Raw genomic sequence first — 19,468 nt, forward strand, 5'->3', positions numbered from 1 at the left:
TGCAGTTAGGCATTGGTCTTCAGGAGTGCTTAGTGTGTCGAGTGGAGGTGCCTGTTTCTTAGATAAGAGTAGGCCTGAGCTCTGAAGTGCTTTTTTTAAAAAAGAGATATTATTCGACTTAATATTCTGTTGTACTAAGTGATTCTGATCTGCTGTTAACCAAAAGGTAAGACTGGAATCCTGAAGACTTCTAAAGAACGTAATCTTAACCTTCTCCCCTACAACACTCCAGACTAGTAGCCATTACCTCATGCTTTTGCTTGAATCCGTTTAATGTCATGAGGTTTTCTTCAGAAAAGTTTACCATTTCTTCAAGGTTTGTTGTAATTGTTGTAACTATTTTGTAGTGTTCTCTCACTAAGAATATTTTTTCTCTGTCACTTGGCCTAACACTTTTTGCAAAGCCCATCTTCTGTTAGCCTCCCTGCCATACCTCTCTGTTCTCACATGTACCTCCATTGTGGCCATGGTCAGATATGGAAATAATCAGTTTCTGAAATTCTGTTGGCTTGCTTTGAAGGTTGCCTCAGAGTAAGTAATAATACCTTAAGGTGAAGGTTAAGAAACTAAGCTCCAGGCCAGGCATGGTGGCTCAAGCCTGTAATCCCAGCGTTTTGGGTGGCCAAGGCAGGAGGATTGCTTGAGTCCAGGAGTTTGAGACTAGCCTGGGCAGCATAGGGAGAATTACAAAAAATTAAAGAATTAGCTAGATGTGGTATTGCCCGCCTGTGGTCCTAGCTACATGGAAGGCTAAGGTGGGGTGATCCCTCTAACCCAGGAAATTGAGGCTGCAGTGAGCCGGATTGTGCCACTTTACTCCAGCTTGGGTGACAAAGTGAGAATCTGCTTCAAAAAGACAAAAGAAGAAATGAGCTTTATATCTATTGTCCACGTTAACATGGGTGATGTGGTTTGGATATTTGGACCCACTAAGTAGCATGTTGAAATTTGATCCTGAATGTTTAAGGTGGGGTCTAATGGGAGGTGTGAGTCTGGCACCTCCCTTCCCTCTCTTCCTTCCTTTGTTGCCCTGTGATCTCTGCCTGCTAGCTCCCCATTAGCCATTAGTGGAAGCACCCCGAGCCGTTCACCAGATGCCCAGTCTTCCGGTGTGCAGAACTGTGAGCCCAATAAACTTCTTTCTAAAATAAATTACCCAGCTTCACAAACGGACTAAGACGATTATATGTTCATATTTGTCTACTAATTTAGGGATTGCATTGTCTTTGAGAAAACCCCTGTTCTTTTTGAATCTCTTCTCTTCCCTATCCATAGCATGTAATTTTTAGAAGCATTTTACCAGTGCCTAATGAGAAACTCTTAAAACAGTGTATTTTCTTTGTCTACTCTGGATTATGGTTAAAGTTTCTGTTTTCTGTGCCTGTTTCTCTTTATGATTCATCTCCTCACTTTGAGACAGGAGAGCATCCATTTTAAATTGTGAGCATAGGTAGACAGAGGTTTCTTTGCATGACAGGTAAAATATTCATGTTTCAACCTAGTCATGTATTTTGTTTCATCATAAGACACCTATGAGTAACAAACACCATGCAAAGTAGGTAAATGTAAAATGAATTTAAATTGATAGTCAAATTAAAGCCTAAGGTTGATCTGCTACATGAATAGTAATACATGACCTTTGCTGTTAGTCAACTAATTAGTCCATAAATGGGTAAATAATTCATATTAAAAAGGGTTGCAAATAAGATTCAACTTTATTTAGACCAGTCACATGTTTGTAGGGCATCTTGAGGGAATAAGAGAATGGAGTAGAGTAGGAAGAGACTATGCGGTCTGATCCCTGGGATTCGAAGAGTCAAGTTTGCATCAACCAGGATTAGAAATAGAAGAGCCAAGATGGTGACTTGCCTTTGATTGTCAGCACCTCATACTATTTTATGTTCTCAGATTCCTCTAGTCCCAAATTTTTCTCTACATAAGATGTAAAGCCTTAAGTAGCAAAATGGCTTATTTGTACAATAACCTTTTAAAGCTAATAGAACACAGATGTGTTGATGACCCATTGCTCTCAATGTAACGGCCTATGCCTATTTGGGAGTGGGAGGCGGGGAGGGGAAAACCAAGAGCTGGTCAGAATTTGAAAGGATGTGTCTCATAGCTGTGTGACAGGATTTGAAGCAATTTACTTACTTATCTACAAAAAACTTTTTGTGGAATTTTGGGACATTTTTACTTCTGCTATAAAAAGAGAGGATTGAAGTGAGGTTTGCAGGTGTTTCCTTAGGAACAGGACCTGTACTGTTGTTTAGCTTTGGTCACTGATAGATGTAGACACTTAGTACAGCAGCCTCAATGTTTTATTGTGTTACAAGGGCACCAGGACCTTGTTGACTATTGATAGTATCCCTAGATTGTCATTTTCAAAACTGGTCCTCAGGCAAACAGTAGTTCTCAGGAAGCTTCCTTGGAAGAAAAAGAAGGAGATCTTAGTCTGGTCTAATAGCTTGGAAAATGAAACCTACAAATATCCCTCTCTTGAAGATTTTGCTTAAGGTTCTGAGTAGTTCTGCCATGAATTAGTTTCACTTTATTTTATCTGATTTCACTGAAGCATCTTTGATTGAGACACGCTTCTTTGTAAACCGTAAGTATTGTGGAGCTCACTTTGAGAAGTGTCTGAGGCAGTGTAAAAGGCGAGACTGCCAGAGTCTGACAAAAATAGGGCAGTTCTTCAAGGTTTTGTGGGGGTGCGTATAAATCAGGATGCCTTTTGGCAGCATCCCCAAGTAGATGTGAGAAGAGTTGAGCTGAGCTTTCTGAACCCTCAGTTGTTCATAAGTCAAGTTTTGAGGAAGAATTTTATTAAAAAAATCTTGATTGAATGTCAGCCGTGCAATATACTTAATTGATTTAATTAGAATTCTGTTTTGCAACTTTTCCTTAAAAACTTTTAAAAATTGTCTGCAGGGATCAACAAGCATTTTCTGTAGCGTCAAGTAGTATATATTTTAGGCTTTGAGGGCCACATACTATCTCTGTTGCATATTATTAGTCTCTGTTTTGTAACTCTTTTTTTGTTGTTGTTGTTTTTTGAGACAGAGTCTCACTCTGTTGCCCAGGCTGGAGTGCAGTGGCGCGATCTTGCCTCACTGCAACCTCCACCTCCCAGGTTCAAGCGATTCTCCTGCCTCAGCCTCCCAGGTAGCTGGGATTACAGGCGTGTGCTACCATGCCCAGCTAATTTTTTGTATTTTTAGTAGAGACAGGGTTTCACTGTGTTAGCCAGGATGGTCTCAATCTCCTGACCTTGTGATCCGCCTGCCTCGGCCTCCCAAAGTGCTGGGATTACAGGCGTGAGCCACCTTGCCCGGCATTGTAACTCTTTGAAAATGTAAAAGGCATGCTTAGCTCCTAGGGGGCACAAAAACAGGCTGCTTTGTGATTTGATGACTGTGGCCTATTGTGTTTCTCAATATGCTCTTCAGTTCTCTAAAATGTTCACGAGTGATATTGTGTGTGTGTGTGTGTGTGTGTGTGTGATTACTTTGAAAATTCTTGATACAACAAAAATAAGTTTCTTCATTAGAAGACAGAGTTCATTTTGGACTTTTATTATTTGGATTTTAAAGTGACAGTAGTCCAATTTGAGAAGTGCAGAGAGTGAGCCTGGAGGTAAAGATGACTGGACCTCCCATCTTTGTGGTGGTTTTCTCCTCTTCCCTCTCTCCCACACTCCCTCCATTTACCCCTTGGACCAATCACAGAGGTGTGTAAGAGTGTGGTGAGAAAGTGAGGAAGTCTGTTTTCAGAAGAATGGCGATTAGCACCATAAGGACACCGCAAACTCACCGCTATAATTAATGTCCTAGCGGGAGATGTGGTTTGTAGTGTTTTCCATATGTCTTGGCCCTCAGAACTCCGTTTTAAGGAGGATCTTGCCTCCAGGAATTTACTTTGAGAAACACTAAGCTATGGATTAAATGTACATTTTACTAGCATGACATTTAAGGCTTGAGCCAATCTCACCCCACCCTGTCTTTCCAATCTCATCTTTCAGAATTCTGTTTTTTTTTTTGGAAACAGAGTCTCGCTCTGTCGCCCAGGCTGGAGTGCAGTGACGTAATCTCAGCTCACTGCAACTTCTGCCTTCCACGTTCAAGTGCTTCTTTTGCCTCAGCCTCCCAAGTAGCTCAGACTACAGGTGTCTGCCACCACACCCGGGTAATTTTTGTATTTTTAGTAGAGATGGGGTTTCTCTATGTTGGCCAGGCTGGTCTTGAACTCCTGACCTTGTGATCTGCCTGCCTCAGCCTCCCAAAGTGCTGGGATTACAGGCGGGAGCCACCTCGTCCAGCCCGTCTTTCAGAATTCTGTGTGTTATATACTTCAGCTACTTAAAAGTACTCAGTTTCTAGATACTAGGTTTTTTTGCAGTGCATCTTTACCTTTTCTTCTTGGCTTTTTTTGTTTTAACAAACTTAGGAATTAAAAACTTCCCTTTATATCCAAAATTTTAAAAATCCTGTAAAGAGACAAACTTTTCTGCCGTAACCTTAGTTATTCCCGCCACCACCCCTTTTCCTTATCAGCATGACTTATGTTCATTGCACTTTCTTCCCTTCCTTTCATTTTGTAGCTTACTTCAGTGGTGTTGCCTCACCACCAGCTCACTGAGAAGATTCTAATTAAGCCGTTCCATTTATGAACTAATTGTCAAATTTATGAAGAGTTTCTAATCTTTATTTTTCTTGACTATTCCGTAATATTTAATAACATTGATTATGTTCCCTTAACTGAAGTTCTCTTTTACCTTTACGCGGGGACCAGGTTCTTCCCTTTTTTTGCAGACTCCCATTGCCTCCATTGGCATAACTAGTAAAAGTAGATCCATTAGAAACAGCACATGAACTTATCTTACCATTCATGGATGTTTCACTGTAGTATTCTCTTTGTGGTATTTTTCTTTCCTTTTTTTTTTTTCTGTATAAAAAAAGTTTGAATTTTATAAGGCAAACCACAGTCAAAAAATTGACAGAGGTAATCACAGATTAAGCATGTTGAACCAGAATGGCATTTGCCATAATTCCATAATTTCATGTTAGTAAAATTATTTTTGATAACAATAAAATCTCCTTTTTTTGTTTTGTTTTTTTTGTTTGAGATGGAGTCTGTCGCTCAGGCTGGAGTGCAATGGTGCGATCTTGGCTCACTGCAACCTCCGCCTCCTGGGTTCAAGCAATTCCCTGCCTCCTGAGTAGCTGAGACTATAGGCGCGTGCCACCATGCCTGGCTAGTTTTTGTATTTTTTGTAGAGATGGGGTTTCACTATGTTGGCCAGGCTGGCCTCAAACTCCTGACCTCAATTGATTTGCCCACCTCAGCCTCCCAAAGTGCTGTGATTACAGGCGTAATCCAATTGGTTTTCATTTAGAATGAAAATTTTATTTAAGAAATCATTAAATGAAATTAGTAAACAATAGACTTCAAAATTTACCTTATGTTTTAAAGTATTCAAAAAAACAGTTCAATAATTAAACAGTAATTCTACGGTCAAGGATTCTTCAGCACCTGTAATATGTTTTTCCAATAATAAAATTTTCAGTATTTTTTAATTTAAAAAAACCCTGGATGATTGTAATATCTTACCACTGAAATTTTTTGGGTTTATCCCAGTAGTTTTCATTCCATGTGACCATCTCACTCCATCCTCTTTCTTGACATTTGGCACCATCTGGAGACATTTTTAGTTGTCATAATTCAAGGAGGGTGCTACTGGCACCTGCAGGGTAAAAGATAGTGATGCTGCTACATATTCCTACAATGCACAGCGCAATCTCTCCACAGCAGAAAATGATTTTGCCCAGGATGTCAGCAGTGCTGAGATAGAAATCCTATTTATTGACACAGCATTCCTCTATTTGGATGAAAAGCATATGGGCTATTATTTGGCAGGCTTTACTATTTATTGTGTTTCTTTAGAGTATATCGTCTTGTTTTATGGCTCCTTAAGGTGCAGAAAGTCAATGATCAAGCTTTAATTGCCAGAGAACATAATTTTTAATGTTTTAATATTCTGTTTAATAAAGCGAAATTTATTTTTACTGTTGAAAGAAGCTATTTGGCAAATTACTTTTACAGGACAACTATTGTTCATGATTACCTTGAGGCTCTAGTTACTTTTTCAGGAATTTGTATTCTAAACATGAAGGAAAAGACGAGGAAAACCAGAGCTGTCACCCTGCATTCATCATAAGCACTGTGAGATCTTTGAACTGTGAACAGTTACATCCAGTAGTAGAAGCCAGTAGAATGCCCAGTGCCTAGAATATAGTAAGCTTTCAATAAATCTTCAGTGGGAAGATGGATAGTTGTGCACTTTACCTGGTGTACTTGCAAAATTTGTGCTTTGCACATTGGGTAACATGCCTGATCATTCATTCCTAGGTCATTTTCAAGTTTGCTCTCAAAGCCTCAGTGGAAGTCCCATTTTCCCTCCCTCTGCATTTTGTGTACTGTTGAAGGTTGAAGTCTTCTTTCTAAGGAAATAATAGTAATAGCTCGAGGCTACTGACACTTGCTTTCTGTCAGTTTGTGGGACTAACTTACTTTAAAGTGTCCCCCTGCCCCCACCACCAATATGAGGCATTACTGTCTTTATCTTACAGGCAAGAAAACTCAGGCTTAGTGATTGACAGACCCTTAGTAACAGACCCGGATCTATTTCACACCAAAGCTATACCCCTAATCACTAACGGTATGATTTTGTCCTCACAAGCTAGGCTACGCAGATTTGAATCCTCACTCTTCAGTATCATCTTGGGAAAGTTACTTAACCTCTACCCAGTTTCTAAAATGTACATAATAGTGTTACCCTCAAGGTCATTGGTTATGTTAATACATGCTTAGAAGAGTACTGGAAGAGTGATTGCTTAATTTTAGCTCGTTTAATGATTGTAATTAAAATCTTTGTAGAAAGCATTTGTGACTGCCTCGGATATTATCAAATACCAAGTTTGTGTCCTGTTTTACCCGAGTTGTCATGAAAGGGATAGAAATGTAAAATATGGATCTTGCCTTTAAAGACTTTGTAGTCTATTTGGGAAGACAAGAAAAATAAACATGAAACCTGACAAACACAATGCAGTTACTGCTAAATGATGTAATAGAGACTACAAATACAAATAGAATTTAGTATCCGGAAATACACTTAATGGCTTAAAACTATTCAAATATATAGTAGCTCTTCAAGTTTTGTGCTGGGAAATTTTGTGCCAGTTTTGTCAGGATATTGGCCTTCTCTTGGCTTTGCTTTTGTTTTCTTTTTCTTTCTTTTTTTTTTTTTTTTGAGAGGGAGTTTCACTCTTGTTGCCCAGGCTAGAGTGCAATGGTGCAATCTTGGCTGACTGCAACCTCTGCCTCCTGGGTTCAAGTGATTCTCCTGCCTCAGCCTCCCGAGTAGCTGGGATTTCAGGCATGCGTCACCATGCCTGGCTAATTCTGTATTTTTAGTAGAAAGGGGGTTTCTCCATGTTGGTCAGGCTGGTCTCAAACTCCAGACCTCAGGTGATCTGCCTGCCTCAGCCTCCCAAAGTACTGGGATTACAGCCGTGCGCCACTGCGCCCAGCCTGCTTTTGTTTTCTTATTCACCCTGAACTCTATGTTCAGTCACCTGACTTTGCAACACCTCAAATCCCTCATCATGTTACCCTCTCCAGACTGCATCTCTGGTACCCAGCAGTTTGAGAGTGTGGTCTCCCTATTCCCTCCCTTGGAATGTTAGTGGGAATCGGCACCATTAATTTTGGATTCCAACATTAGCTGGTCCTTTGATACCAATCTTCAGTTGTTTTATTTGTCCATAGTTAGCTTCCTTTTCCATACCCTGGAAGGTATTTCCAGTATTGTTTTCTTATCCATTAGACATCATATGGCCTCTCATTTTACGAATAAAATAGAGACTTTCATACTTGACTCCTGCTTATGTCCTTCCCCCAGCTGGCATCTGTTAGACTTCTTGCTGAAATTAAAGTGACCTTGACTTCTGTGGCATTTCACCTTTGATTGCTCCCTTCTTTCGAGGTTGTGTCTTTCTACAGCACCTGAGGCTGGTTTCAGTTCTTCCTCTTATCAGTTCTCAGTTTCCTTTAATACATTTTCTTCTTGACTCTCCTGTCAATGTGTTTTTGTTCTGGGAGAGTCCATTTACTTCCATGGTGTTGTTTGCCAATTACATACTAGTGAACCCCACCTTTTCAGCCCAGACCTCTCTCTTGAACTATGCATAGATACTTCCAACAGCCTACTGAATACTTTCAACTTGGAGGTCCCAGGGGCACTTCAGAGTTGACTTTTGTCAGCAGAACCTAGTAATAATATATACCCACTTCTCCCAAAACAAAAGATACATAGAGTTATTTTTCCTGTCCCCTACTATCTTCTGTTACCTTCTTCTTAGTGTGAGAGCCTTTTTATAAGTTTGTCTTGTCTTCTCTGCTTTTGAATCCTTTCTCTAGAAATAACTAAAAAGTAAAATTAATTACGTATTTTTAAAAAACCTTAATAAGATCTCTCATTGCCTTTAGTTTAGATTGAAAATTCAGTTTCTATAGTATTGATTTTCTGTAATGGGCTTGAGAGAAAATTGACTGGTGATCTTGTCCCAATTCACAAAGTGATGGATTTTTTTTTTTTTTTCGTTTTGTTTTTCTCTGGATCTTTAAAGATTTTACTACACGCTACCACTTTTTTTATACTTAAAGGTTTAATCATAATGAATAACCATATAACCATACTTCCCCTAAAAGTGCTTCAAATAATTTTCCAAGAGTTTTTAAAAAAAACTTTTATTTTAGGTTCAGGGTTACATGTGAAGGTTTGTTACATAGGTAAACTCATGCCACGGGGGTTTGTTGATTATTTCATCACCCAGGTATTACGCCCAGTACCCAATAGTTATTTTTTCTGCTCCTCTCCCACCTCCCAAGCTCCACCCTCAAGTAGACTTCAGTGTCTGTCATTTCCTTCTTTGTCTTCATAAGTTCTCATCATTTAGTTCCCACTTGTAAGTGAGAACATGCGATATTTGGTTTTTTGTTCCTGCGTTAAGTTTGCTAAGGAAGATAGCCCCCAGCTTCATTTATGTTCCCACAAAAGACATGATCTCATTTTTTTTAATGGCTGCATAATATTCGGTGGTGTGTATGTACCACACTTTCTTTTTCCAGTCTGTCACTGATGGGCATTTATGTTGATTCCATGTCATTGCTATTGCAAATAGTGCTGCAATGAACATTCGTGTGCATGTGTCTCTGTGGTAGAATGATTTATATTCCTCTGGGTGTATACCCAGTAATGGGATTGCTAGGTGGAATGGTAGTTCTGTTTTTAGCTCTTTGAGGAATCGCCATACTACTTTCCACAACAGTTGAACTAATTTACGCTACCACCAACAGTGTATAAATGTTCCCTTTTCTCCACAACCTCTCCAGCATCTGCTATTTTAGTAATAGCCATTCTGACTAGTGTGAGATGGTGTCTCATTGTGATTTTGATTTGCATTTCTCTAATGATCAGTGATACTGAGCTTTTTTTCATATGCTTGTTGGAACACTTTTGAAAAGTGTTCATATCCTTTGCCTACTTTTTAATGGGGTTGTTTGTTTTTTTTCTTGTAAATTTAAGTTCCTTATAGATGCTGGATAGTAGACCTTTATCAGATGCACAGTTTGCACGTATTTCCTCCCATTCTGTAGGTTGTCTGTTTACTCCATTGATGGTTTATTTTGCTATGCAGAAACGTATTACCACTTTTATCATCACCTGTTATGGGGTAATATTTGAAATAGCATAAACTTTTATACTTAGTATTTAAGTATACAAATGTCCAATTTTCAAAGCCTTTCATAGTTTGACTCTATCATTGTCAACCTTATTCACTGCCGTGGCTCACCTTAGAATCTCACAAAATTTGTGTGAATTCCTGACTGCCACTGTTCACTATAAGAGCTTGGGCATGACAATCAAAATGGTGTTAGCTGTATAGCAGTACTTATCTTTTTGGATTATGAGGATTAAATAAAATAATGGAGTTAAAGTGCTTAGTTCAAGGCCTGGCACATAGTAAACACTCAAGAAACATAAGCTGCTCTTGTTTTACTGTTGTGGCTGCCTTACTCCTTAGCCTGAATGTGCAGTTATTGATGCCTTTATTCACACTATTATCAGGCCCTGTAACGCCTTATGCTTTCCTCCTCCCACTTCCTGTGTCTACTTCTTGCTCAGAATTAGGGCTTCTAAGAACTTTTCCCAGCATGTAGTCCTTTACCATCTACCCCTGTCTTTACATAGGCGTTCCCTTATTGGTGCTTTTTGTACGTATCTCTACTTGGATTATTGCATTTAATTACAATTTGGACTTTGAGTTTCTTTTCAGTGGTAGGGATTAGTTCTCAGTCTATTTATATCCTGGTATTACTGCCCTGCCTTGGAGCTAACAGGTTTTTTCAGTTGGTAAATATAAATGCTGTTATTAGGTTATCTCATTTAATCCCCTCAGCCACCCTGTGGTAGGGAGGTGTTATTATCTTCAGTTTCCAGTTAGGGAATCAGAGGCTGGTTGAGGTTAAATGATTTGCACCGGGCTACTTAGTGTGTAAGTGCTGTAAACCTAGAAGTCCTCACATTTAATAACGTATTACTATTGTATAGCTATGCTCTTATACCTGATATTTGTCTTTATAGTATCAGTAAAATAACATTTAAGTTTGGGATGTGTAAGACATCTCAAGAATTGGGATTCTGCTTATTCAGAATTGTTATAGTTTCATCTGTGTAGAGCTTGCTTTCTTTTTACTGTATAATATTGCTTAGCAAAACAATTGAGTATGTAAATACATTTAAGATATTGAACTTTGTATAGACCATTTGCTCAATAAATATGTAGAGTTGTTTTTACTTGAAAGAATTAACATTGTATTTTTTTCAAAATTCAGATTTTCACCGATTTCAATTACTTTATTAAATTTTATTTATTTAATAATATCCTTGAGATAATTATGTATTCGTATGTGAACTATAGGCCTTTCTTGGTCCTTATAGGATTGTCATTTTAGGATATGTAATAATAAATTTGGATGGCCTAAGGATTTGTTACAGCTTTTGTATTCAATGAAAAACATTGCTTCCGATAGCTGGGGTAGGGAAACTGAGGAAGGGAATTACATTATTAAACTACAAAATTACTGCATTTTATTAACTTTATAATATTTTAGAGCCACATTAGCAGTGTATATGTTGATTCTAGTTATTCTGGAAGGTGTAATTGTGGTTTGAGTTACATCATAAATTCCAAAGAATGAGAGACAGTTTCTTATTTTTAAAGAACAAGGAATAGAATTGAAAATGAGCAGTATTTATTGTATCATTGTATAATCTTCCAATTTAATTTATGGATTTGTTTTTGTTTTTAAGGTTTGCTTATTTAAAAAATATTTATAAGCATTCCTCTCATTACAAAGCGTAGTAATGATGAAAGATTTCATCAAGAATTTCACCTCTGTAACAGTAATATTTGTATTTGTTTTTAGGGAAGCTATGCGAAATTATTTAAAAGAGCGAGGGGATCAAACAGTACTTATTCTTCATGCAAAAGTTGCACAGAAGTCATATGGAAATGAAAAAAGGTAAGATTATTTTTCTGGTGGATAGTTAATTGTAGTTACCACATGAATTTGCCAATTATGTATTAATATACATGTCAGAGGATGGCTTCTATTACTGGGTTCATTTGCTAGTACAAAATAAAAAATAGGGGATTTGTCTCCTGAAGGGGAGAAACAAAGTGAATTGTGGTATACTGTTAGGAATAGATAATTGGTGCTGTGAAGAAAAGTCAGCATGGAGACAGAGGACCTCTCAGCAAGGCAGTCTTTACTTTCTGCAGAAAGGGTGCCCCTTGCAGATGGAACAATGGAGAGAGCACACTTGAACAAAGGAAAAGCAGACATATTTGTCCCTTACGCATTTGGGTCATCCTTACTGCTGTGTCCTGCATCCATTGGCTGGAGCTGGACCTCACAGTATTAAACTGATACCTGATTTGCTAATAACATAAAACTTTCCTAAATACGTTAAGTGCGAGGGAGAACAAAGAAGAGAGGAAGTTGCTTACAAAAGGTTTAAGAAAGCAATAACATTTCCAAATAAGGAAGGGGCATAAGCTATGAGCTAAGACTTGCCTGGGCCTGCCCAGACATGCCTGAATAAGCCAAAGCAACTAATTGGGCTAAAGTGTAAGAACTGATAGTTGATAGGAGGCTTTAGAGTAAGAAGCTATGATTTCTAGTGTCTGTTATTTTATTTTCAAACCAAGACGAGCTTTGAAGGTGGAACTTTTCTACTTTCTACATACACTCAAGCCAGAAGGGTAATTTAATGAAGGTCATCTGGTTAATAAATCCCTGATCTTACAAAATGAAATAATCCGCAGTTTTTCTTTTGGGCTACATAATGTTCCCGAAATACTTATGTGATACATTAGCTTATTCACAAAGAAGCTTTCTTTTTGGTGGAAAATGTAGTTTTTTACGCAAATGTGACCCCAAAAGTACCGTTTTGAAAAGGAAAAGGCTGAATAAGCTCTTGATCCTAAAACTGTCTTGAGCTTAGGTTAATTGAGCTATGGAATGATTATAAAGAAAACTCCTGGCCCTCTCTCTTGATCCTATTCTTGTTTGGGTTGCTGTTAAGAAGAAACAGCAAAACTGGGTTCATACTCTCATACTACTTGAATGTGGACTCAACAGAAATTACCTATAAAGTAGATTAACCAAAATTAAATTACAACAAGGTGATTTTTAAAAAATTATTTATTGTGGTATTCTATAAATTTCCGCATTTTTTATGTTTAATTGGGGACTTTCATTGTTGTTTCTTCACTTGGTTCCTGGAATTTTCTTTGAATAGTTTCTTGAGTCTGTCTTTCAAACAGCATTTTTTGGTTAAGCATTCCATGGAAAAAGCCTGCTTATGGAGAAAGATCAAAGGTTTTTTAATTGGCTAGAAAGGTACCCAACTGAAGAGAAAAGGAATGAAGACTAAGGTTTTGGGATTGTTGTGAAAGGAATGAGTAGAATTCTTAGAGATTGTGACATAAAGGAAACCTCAGCTTATGCTTAAGAGAAGGGAAATGTAATATGTATGTGATTAAATTAATTTACATGTTAAAAGAGAATTTTTAGGAAGTTCCTTGAAGCTGACTAGATCTGAGCTGAAAAGAGGGGTAAAGCTTTCTTTTTTTTTTTTTTTTTTTTTTTTGAGACAGGGTCTCTGTTGCCCTGGCTGGAGTGCAGTGGTATGATTTCCACTTACTGGGCTCAGGTGATCCTCCCACCTCAGCCACCTGAGTAGCTGGGACTACAGGCACTCACCACCATGGCCAGCTAATTTTTGTATTTTTTATAGAGACGGGGTTTCACTATGCTGTCCAGGCTGATCCCAAACTCCTGGGCTCAAGTGATCCGCCTGCCTCAGCCTCCCAAAGGATTACAGGCATGAGACACCGTGCTTGGCCAAGAAGGTAAAGCTATTTAATTGGTAGTTTTAATCCTCAAAGATGAACAAGTGAAAACAATATTTAAGATTCATACTGCCAGGTACTGTTATTCAGGCTTACTAAATTTCTGATTATTTTATCTTACTTTACTAATACAACTTAAACACTGATTTAGGGTTAAAGATGGGAAGAAGTTGGTGTTGGTATCTGTAGTTTGGGACATAGCGTACCAACTCAAATTAGTGGTCCTTTTTTTTTTCCCACGAAGTTGATATTAGAAATTCAGTATTTTTTTTTCATTAATAAAATTTAGTGTGTGTTTATAGCAAGTTTTCTGCTTTTTAAGCAAAACAGAAAAAGTTAACACCCATCATTATGGAGGAAGAATCTAAAAGGCCAGCTGTGCACCTCATAGTGAATCCGAGGTAGAAACAGTTTCATATTGGCTCCAATCATGAGCCAGACATGATTCCAAAAGTGCTTTATAAATATTTTAAAGTTGTAATCCTCGTAACAATTTTGTAAAGTAGTCATGTTATGATCCAAATTCTGTGGGCAACGAATCTGAAAATCAGAGACTTTAAATGTGTCCAGGTTGACATTAGTTAGGAATCTGTGGAGCTAGGGTTGGAACTCTTGAGGGCCTAATTTTAAATATTTACCCTTTTTACTACCCTAATTGCCATACCATTCCATTTGCGTTTGAGTGTTGGTTATCTAGAGCAGGGATTGAGGAGGAAAAGATCCTTTAAATACTTAAACTTTGTAAACTTAACTTTGCCTAGGACTAACCCTTTTCCATTACCTAGGTGAGATTGGGCTAGCCCAATTGAATTATGAATAGATGTGTGTTTATCATATAGCTTCAAATTTAGGCAAGCTGCTTTTCTTTTCTCTGGATTTTTGAAGATGCATTTTAGTACAATTGAATTCACTTATTCTTTATTTCTGATTGGCTATTGTGTGCTAGGTTTTATGCAAAAGGACCTTTACTAGGAGTTTTAAAAGTCACTGTGTCATTTAATACTGGGATGTATAACTGAGGCCCATTGGAGATAACAAAAGGGGAAGACCTATTTAGAAAATTGTGTTAAAGTCCAGATAAGGTTCCTGTTTGTTAGTTACTGTTAAAAAATACGGCCCGGCACGGTGGCTCATGCCTGTAATCCCAGCACTTTGAGAGGTCAAGGTGGGCGGATCACCTGAGGTCCGAGGTGCCACTGCACTCCAGCCTGGGCGGCAGAGTGAGACTCCGTCTAAAAAAGAAAAAAATCCAACATATATATAGAGCTGTAGTGGTTTGTCAAGTTAAAATGGAAAATTTAACCATATCTTTTATTGTAGTAGCTTTTATTTTTCTTTTTTCTTTTTGAGACAGAGTCTCGCCTTGTTGCCCAGGCTGGAGTGCAGTGGTGCAATCTTGGCTTACTGCAACCTCTGCCTCCTGGGTTCAAATGATTCTCCTGCCTCAGCCTCCCAAGTAGCTGGGATTACAGGCACCCACCACCACGCACAGCTAATTTTTGTATTTTTAGTAGAGACGGGGTTTCACCATGTTGGCCAGGCTGGTCTCGAACTCTTGACCTTGTGATCTGCCCGCCTCTGCCTCCCAAAGTGCTGGGATTACGGGCGTGAGCCACCGCACCCAGCCTATTTTCAATTTCTCTGTATTATTTGGGCATGGACTAGCTGGTCTAAAACCCCAGTCAAAAGAAAGCTTTAACAATCTAAGCTTTGAAGTCCTCTAAAAAATGAACAAAAATGATGAAAAGGCCAGAGTAACTACTTTCCTATATTTTTACTGATTTGTATTGTTAAAAATTTCAAAGTAGACCTGCATTACTTTATAATAAAGGGGAAACCCATTAAATTTACTTGATTTTTTAAAAAAACAGATGTTAGTAGTAAAGGACTGCTAATGCTAATCTAGCCCTCTGGATGTCTGTCAAACTGCCCTGGATTCAGAGAAGTGTTCTGGGCTCTTACTTGGTGGTGGAGTGCACAGTGGGAAGAGGATCTGTCTTCTTTCTTGCCGATCCTGGTTCAGGCCTTTTTGAAGAGTTGCAAAGGCGTAAGGCATGAGGTTACCTGGGGGCATGATCACAGTCCTCTTGGCTGTGTCTTTTTGGCATACAAAATAACTCCAGTGAGTGATGCTTAAAAATACTTGGTTAGGAAATTTTATCTCCAAATTTAAAATTGTTCTTGATGTTAAATATGGTGCCTAATAACTAGTATGTGTTTGCATGGCACATCTAGTACCCCATTTATATTAGTGATTAATTTCTCGTTAAGTAAGATCTTAGGTTAAAGAATAAACTTTTTAAAAGATTATTTTATCTAGAGCTTTCTCGAAGGAAGTAATTAAGCAGTAGCAGTAATGATGCTGTTAAAACAATGAACAGTAAAGTCATTTAGACTGATTCTGAAGTCATATTGAGATTTGTGTTAATTGGCCAATTGTGGTATGCAAAAAGTTCCTAAATATGGTCCTTGTGAACTGAATAATCATCAAAGGTTAGTGATGATTCTGCAAAGGTAGCAAGATAATGCAAGTATCATGAGTTTGGATTCTGTTTAACCTAATTTATTTTATATATTGGAATGGATAAAAAGCCTTCTTTGAATCTGTAAGGCAGTTTTCAGACATCATCTCAAGATTTGAGGAAATCAGTGGTTGAAACAGTCTCTGAAAATAAAGACAACTGTGAAAGGAGTAAAATTTTAAATGTGTGCATATCGCCACCAAGTGGCAGAGAAAGTATTGTTTGTTATAGTTGATAGAGCTGCTAGGAAAGATGAGAAAATAAAGGCAACGTGTTTTATAGGATATCTTTTTATAGCAGCAGTTAAATTCTGTAAGCTAACCACTTTTCAGACTTTTCACTGAGTGTTTGATACATATTGACCAACTGCCCAAATTTTTAAAAATCGTCAGTTTCACACACCTGGCCTAAAAAACACCACATAAGATATATTTTAGGCCAGGTGCAGTGGCTCATGCCTGTAATCCCAACACTTTGAGAGGCCAAGACAGGAGGATCCCTTGAGACCAGGAGTTCAAGACCAGCCTGGGCAACATAGTGAAAGTCTGACTCTGTCTTTAAAATTAAATAAATAAATAAATAAATAAATAAAGATGTATTTAAGTTTTCTTCTGTTAATTTGGTGGCCTTTTATTTTTACCCCACTCCCTTTAGTTTCTTTTGCGTGTATTCTTGCCTTTTTTTTTGTATATATGCTGACTTTTATTCAATCACTGGATTTTTACGAAGTATGGGCAACAACTTGATTTGTTTGCCGTATTTTAGGGGATGATGATATTGGGATGTTTAAGGTATGATTTTATCAGCAATATAGAAATAATTTGAATGTTTAGATTATATTGGATTTGCTACTTCCATCATGGCTTTTTGAAATAATTTAGAGTTGACTTTTTTTTTTTTTTAAAGACTCAGACTATTGAAAAGTCTTCATTTTTCTTATATTTATTACATGATTGGAAAGCACTTTCAAGATAGACACTTGGTCAGTGTTTTGAATAGAGAATTTTTTATCAACCTGATTTTTACCATTTCATGCATTTTGTCACAGTACTTTTGAGAAAACCAGCACTACTCATTCTTTTATCAGTTTAGCTCTCTTTATATTTTTCAGATGTGAAATTAAGAAGTACCATTTATGGTCCAGGCGCGGTGGCTCACGCCTGTAATCCCAGCACTTTGGGAGGCCGAGGCGGGCGGATCACGAGGTCAGGAGATCGAGACCATCCTGGCTAACATGGTGAAACCCCATCTCTACTAAAAATACCAAAAAAAAAAAAAAAAAAAATTAGCCAGGCGTGGTGGCGGGTGCCTGTAGTCCCAGCTACTCGGGAGGCTGAGGCAGGAAAATGGCATGAACCTGGGAGGTGGAGCTTTCAGTGAGCGGAGGTCGCGCCACTGCACTCCAGCCTGGGTGACAGAGCAAGACTCCCTCTCAAAAAAAAAAAAAAAAAAAAAAAAAAGTACCATTTATGATAACTCATTGAGATTTGACTACTGTATTTGGCATATAGGTTGCGCATTCCCAATCCAAAAATTCAAAGTGCTCCAAAATCTGAAAACCCCGAGTGCCAACATGACCCTGTAAGAGTCTTGCTCTGTCATCCAGGCTGGAGTACAGTGGCGCTATCTTGGCTCGCTGCAACCCCACCTACTGGGTTCAAGCGATTCTCATGCCTCAGCCTCCTGAGTAACTGGGACTACAGGCGTGCGCCACCATGCCTGGCTAATTTTTGTATTTTTAGTAGAGACAGTGTTTTGCTATGTTGGCCGGTCTGGTCTTGAACTCCTGGCCTCAAGTGATCTGCCTGCCTCAGCCTCCCAAAGTGCTGGGATTATAGGCATGAGTCACTGCACCCAGCCTGGAGCATTTTAGATTTGGGATGTTCAACCACTAAGTATAAATGCAAACAATCCAAGGTCTGGGAAAAAAAAATTCAAAACACTGTTGGTCCCAAGCATTTTAGATAAGGAATACACAACCTGTACTAAAACACAGCTCTTTTGAGTTTTATAGCTGATACACCAATTTACTAAGGAGTCTTAACATCAATGTTCAATTAAAAAAACAGGAGATGTGTTTCCAAAATTGATGCCTTCTCAACCTCCTGAGAGTGTGCCAACCTAGGTATTTGACTCTGTGCCATAGTAAGCATTGGGTAGCTCCCAGCATTAGAAGCCAGAAAGCTCCCCTTTGTAGACTTGAACTGAACCCACTCCAAAACTAGCCCAGCTAATCCAGGCTTCCCTCCAAATTTAGAGTGACCTGGAACTGGGCCCACTAACTTGGCTGTGACCTTTATATCCTTGGCCTCAGTGTAAGTATACAGGCATGAAAACTGCTCTTTTCTATTGGATTAGATAAATGTGAGAGGACTACAGAGACTTCCCTCCTCCCTCAGTTAAATCCGTAGGGCCTCCTTGGTCTACTTGTCCACTACCTCTGGCTTCGCTGCCTGTTAATCCCCCTCTTGCTCTCTACTCCAGCCGCTCTGGTCTGTTGGTTGTTTCCCCACTGTTGGTCACAGTCCTTCCTATCTGAGAACCTTTGCACTGGCTCTTTCCTCTGTGGAAATGCTCTTGCCCCAGGTGTCCACATGGCTTTAGGTCGTGACTCAAAGTCACCTTCTTAAGGAAACTTCTCCTGACCACTTTGGGCTGTCCCCATTTCAAGTACCCCTTGCCTGCTTTATTTTTTTCTCCCCATACTTATCACCAGCTAATGGAGTACATATGCATGTTATTTCACTCATTTATCTGTTTTTATTATCTCTCTCCTATTAGAGTGTAAGATCCATAAGGAGAGGAATTTTGTCTAATTTTTTTGTTTATTTTTACTGCTATATCCCCAGTATCTGTTAACACACTCAGGATATAATAAATAATTTGGAGAATTAATGAATATTAAATAAACCCAGCTTACTTCTTGTAAGTCATATGTAAATTGCCTCTAAAGTAGTCTGGTTAGGGTTGAGCAAAAAGTAGGTTCCATTAATATATTTTCAGTCAGTTCAGTAGATAATATTGTAGAGGCTGAGGGGGAAGCAAACAAGAAGTAGATACTACCACCTTCAGGAAGACCTGAGCACCAAATCCAGCCTGCTGATGTCTGCTTGTGTGTGCACATATGCACATAAAGTTTTTTTCTTTTAGTCTGCACGTTGTTGGCCTACAGAGTGTTAATAAGTGTAAATTAGTTGCCAAATTTAAAAAAACAGTATTTCATATAAAATTTTATTTCAGTCATCTATTGAACAATTGGAGGACGGGACCAACACTAGGCCTGCATGCCCATAGTTCAGCCACGTGAGTGTGAGTGGGTATATATACACCAGTGGCTGATTATCATTGCATTTAAGCTCTGGGTTTTCTTATACTAGGATTAAGAAAAGTAAGCCATTTTCTGTACTA

General features: G+C 38.5%; 1 protein-coding gene across 16 annotated transcripts in view; it reads left to right on the forward strand.

Moving 5' to 3' along the window:
- The window catches only part of RBPJ (recombination signal binding protein for immunoglobulin kappa J region), a 115,938-nt gene that overhangs the window by 75,580 nt on the left and 20,890 nt on the right, over window positions 1–19,468 (forward strand). For all 16 annotated transcript variants that reach the window (XM_034958393.3, XM_063603749.1, XM_057302046.2 and 13 more), the window contains one exon: window positions 11,548–11,643. In XM_034958393.3, the coding sequence (XP_034814284.1) occupies window positions 11,548–11,643 (96 nt within the window). The remainder of the gene's footprint in view (window positions 1–11,547; window positions 11,644–19,468) is intronic.

The sequence above is a fragment of the Pan paniscus genome, chromosome 3 (genome assembly GCF_029289425.2).
Source record: "Pan paniscus chromosome 3, NHGRI_mPanPan1-v2.0_pri, whole genome shotgun sequence".
NCBI classification, from domain to species: Eukaryota; Metazoa; Chordata; class Mammalia; order Primates; family Hominidae; genus Pan; species Pan paniscus.